Source organism: Phaethon lepturus, unplaced genomic scaffold (assembly GCF_000687285.1).
Source record: "Phaethon lepturus isolate BGI_N335 unplaced genomic scaffold, ASM68728v1 scaffold17178, whole genome shotgun sequence".
NCBI lineage: Eukaryota > Metazoa > Chordata > Aves > Phaethontiformes > Phaethontidae > Phaethon > Phaethon lepturus.
In genome coordinates, this window is record NW_010555676.1 from 1,754 (window position 1) to 4,454 (window position 2,701).

A 2,701-nucleotide genomic window follows, 5' to 3' on the forward strand; every position below is an offset into this window, starting at 1 on the left:
GTCTGCCATGGCCATGGATGTGGACATCACCATGGCCATGGAGAGGGATGTCACCGTGGCCATGGATGTGGACATCACCGTGGCCGTGGAGAGGGACGCTGCCATGGCCATGGATGTGGACATCACGGTGGCCGTGGAGAGGGACGTCACTGTGGCCATGGATGCGGATGTCCCCAACGGCCGTGGATGGGGACATCGCCCTCTCTAGGGGTGGAGACGTCCCTGTGGCTGCTGATGGACATCCCGCTGGTCAATATGGGGCATCACCATGGCCGTGGATGGGGCCCCGTGGTGCGGCTGCATCCGGACGTGGGCGGGGAGGCCACCTTCAGATGGAGGGTCCCGGAGGGGGACGCACCACGTCAGACATCTCCCCGTGGTCCCTTGCAGTGGTGGAGTGGATCCCCACGCCCTACCGCGCCATCACCGTGGCCATCACCGGCTTTGCCTACACCCTGGGCCAGATCCTGCTGGCTGGCGTGGCCTACGCTGTCCCGCACTGGCGCTGGCTCCAGCTCGCCGTCTCCCTGCCCTTCTTCGTCTTCCTCCTCTACTCCTGGGAGGACGCTTGGGTGCCTTGGGGAAGGCCATGGGGACATGTGGGGCTCTCTCCGTGCCTCAGTTTCCCCCTCGCTGACTGCAGGTGGTTGGCTGAGTCCGCCCGTTGGCTGGTGCTCTCGGGGAAGGCCGAGAGGGCCGTGAAGGTCCTGCAGCGAGTGGCCACTCCCTGCCCTTCTTCGTCTTCCTCCTCTACTCCTGGTAGGACGCTTGGGTGCCTTGGGGAAGGCCATGGGGACATGTGGGGCTCTCTCCGTGCCTCAGTTTCCCCCTCGCTGACTGCAGGTGGTTGGCTGAGTCCGCCCGTTGGCTGGTGCTCTCGGGGAAGGCCGAGAGGGCCGTGAAGGTCCTGCAGCGAGTGGCCAGGATTAACGAGAGAAAGGAGGAAGGGGAGAAGATCACGGTGGAGGTATGGTGGTCCCACGGGCGAGGCGGGTCTTGGTTCCCCATCCCATCCCCTGCCAACCTCTCCCGATTCCGCCCATCCCAGATCCTGAGGTCCAACATGAAGGAGGAGTTGGCAGGTCTGAAATCCTCCTACACCATCTCCGACCTGGTCCGGACCCCGGTCATCCGCCACATCTTCTTCTGCCTCTCCATCGTCTGGTGGGGCTGGGGGAGTCTGGTGGGGAGGGAGGGAGGGGTGAGGGGCAGAGGGGTGGAGAGGTGGGTGGAGGGATGGATGGATGGATGGATGGATGGATGGATGGATGGATGGATGGATGGATGGAAGGGTGGTTGGGTGGATGGATGGATGGAAGGGTGGTTGGGTGGTTGGATGGATGGGTGGGTGGGTTGTTGGAAGGATGGTTGGTTGGAAGGATGGATGGATGGTTGGTTGGAAGGATGGACGGATGGTTGGGAGGATGGACAGATGGAAGGAAAGATGGAAGGATGGCTGGAAGGGTGGATGGACAGACGGTTGGAGAGTTGGCCAGATGCATGGATGGGTGGATGACGGACAGCTGGACAGACAGTCGGTGAATCCAGCCGTCCAACTGTACCACAGCCCTCTTCTCCTCCCTCTGAGCTCCCTGTCCTGTCCCATGCAACGGTGACATCCCAGGGGGGTGACGCCACCTCAAGGTCCGTGCCGCTCTCTGCCCTGCTCCAGGTTCTCCATCAGTTTCTCCTACTACGGGCTGGCCATGGACCTGCAAAACTTCGGTGTCAGCATTTACCTCATCCAGGTGATTTTTGGTGCCGTTGACTTCCCGGCCAAAGTGGTGGTGACCGTCTCCCTGAGCTACATCGGCCGGCGGGTGTCACTCATGGTGGCCCTCTTCTTGGCGGGGCTGGTCATCATTGCCAACATCTTTGTCTCCACAGGTGGGTGCAACGGAGTGCTGGGGGTCTTCTGCACTGCTCTGTCCAGCCACCCACGCTCTCATCTCTCCATCCATCTCTCCATCCATCCCACCACCCGCCCATCCAGCCCCCCACTCACTCACCCACAGTACAGTTGAGGTTGGACGGGACCTCTGGAGGTCGTCTGGTCCAGCCCTCCCGCTCAAGCAGGGCCACCTAGAGCTGAAGTCTATGTCCCGACGGCTTCTGAGTGTCGCCAAGGATGGCGGCTCACCATCTCACCACCCACTTCCCCGTCCATCCGTCTGTCCGTCCATCCGTCCATCCTCCACGTCTCCATCCATCCATCCCGTTGCCTATCTGGCTATCCGTCTATCCATCCCTACGTCCTTCCTTCCTTCTCCTTCCCACCATCACCCCAGCCCCGAGGTGGCTCCTGCCTGAAGGCAGAGTCCACCCCGTCCCTCTCTCTGCCCCAGAGCTGCAGACGGTGCGCACGGCGCTGGCCGTCATCGGCAAGGGTTGCCTCTCCGCCTCCTTCAACTGCGTCTTCCTCTACACCACCGAGCTCTACCCCACTCCCATCAGGTAAAACCCCGTCCCCACGACCCCACGGTGGGGCAGGTCCCCCGTCACCCGCCCGTGACACCCCCAAGGTGGTCCCTGCCCCGTGTTGACCCCCCTCCGGCGCCGGCAGGCAGACCGGGCTGGGCTTTGGCAGCACCATGGCCCGAGTGGGCGGCATCGTGGCGCCGCTGGTGAAGATGATGGATGAGTACTACCCCTTCTTGCCCCCTGCTGTCTATGGGGTGGCCCCCGTGGTGGCGGCTGGGGC

General features: G+C 63.0%; 1 protein-coding gene across 1 annotated transcript in view; it reads left to right on the forward strand.

Moving 5' to 3' along the window:
* Window positions 1-2,701, forward strand: part of LOC104624797 (solute carrier family 22 member 6-A-like) — a 4,132-nt gene that overhangs the window by 745 nt on the left and 686 nt on the right. The window contains exons 3-8 of the mRNA XM_010292254.1: window positions 391-558; window positions 843-967; window positions 1,049-1,164; window positions 1,673-1,887; window positions 2,346-2,454; window positions 2,564-2,697. Of these exons, the coding sequence (XP_010290556.1) occupies window positions 391-558; window positions 843-967; window positions 1,049-1,164; window positions 1,673-1,887; window positions 2,346-2,454; window positions 2,564-2,697 (867 nt within the window). The remainder of the gene's footprint in view (window positions 1-390; window positions 559-842; window positions 968-1,048; window positions 1,165-1,672; window positions 1,888-2,345; window positions 2,455-2,563; window positions 2,698-2,701) is intronic.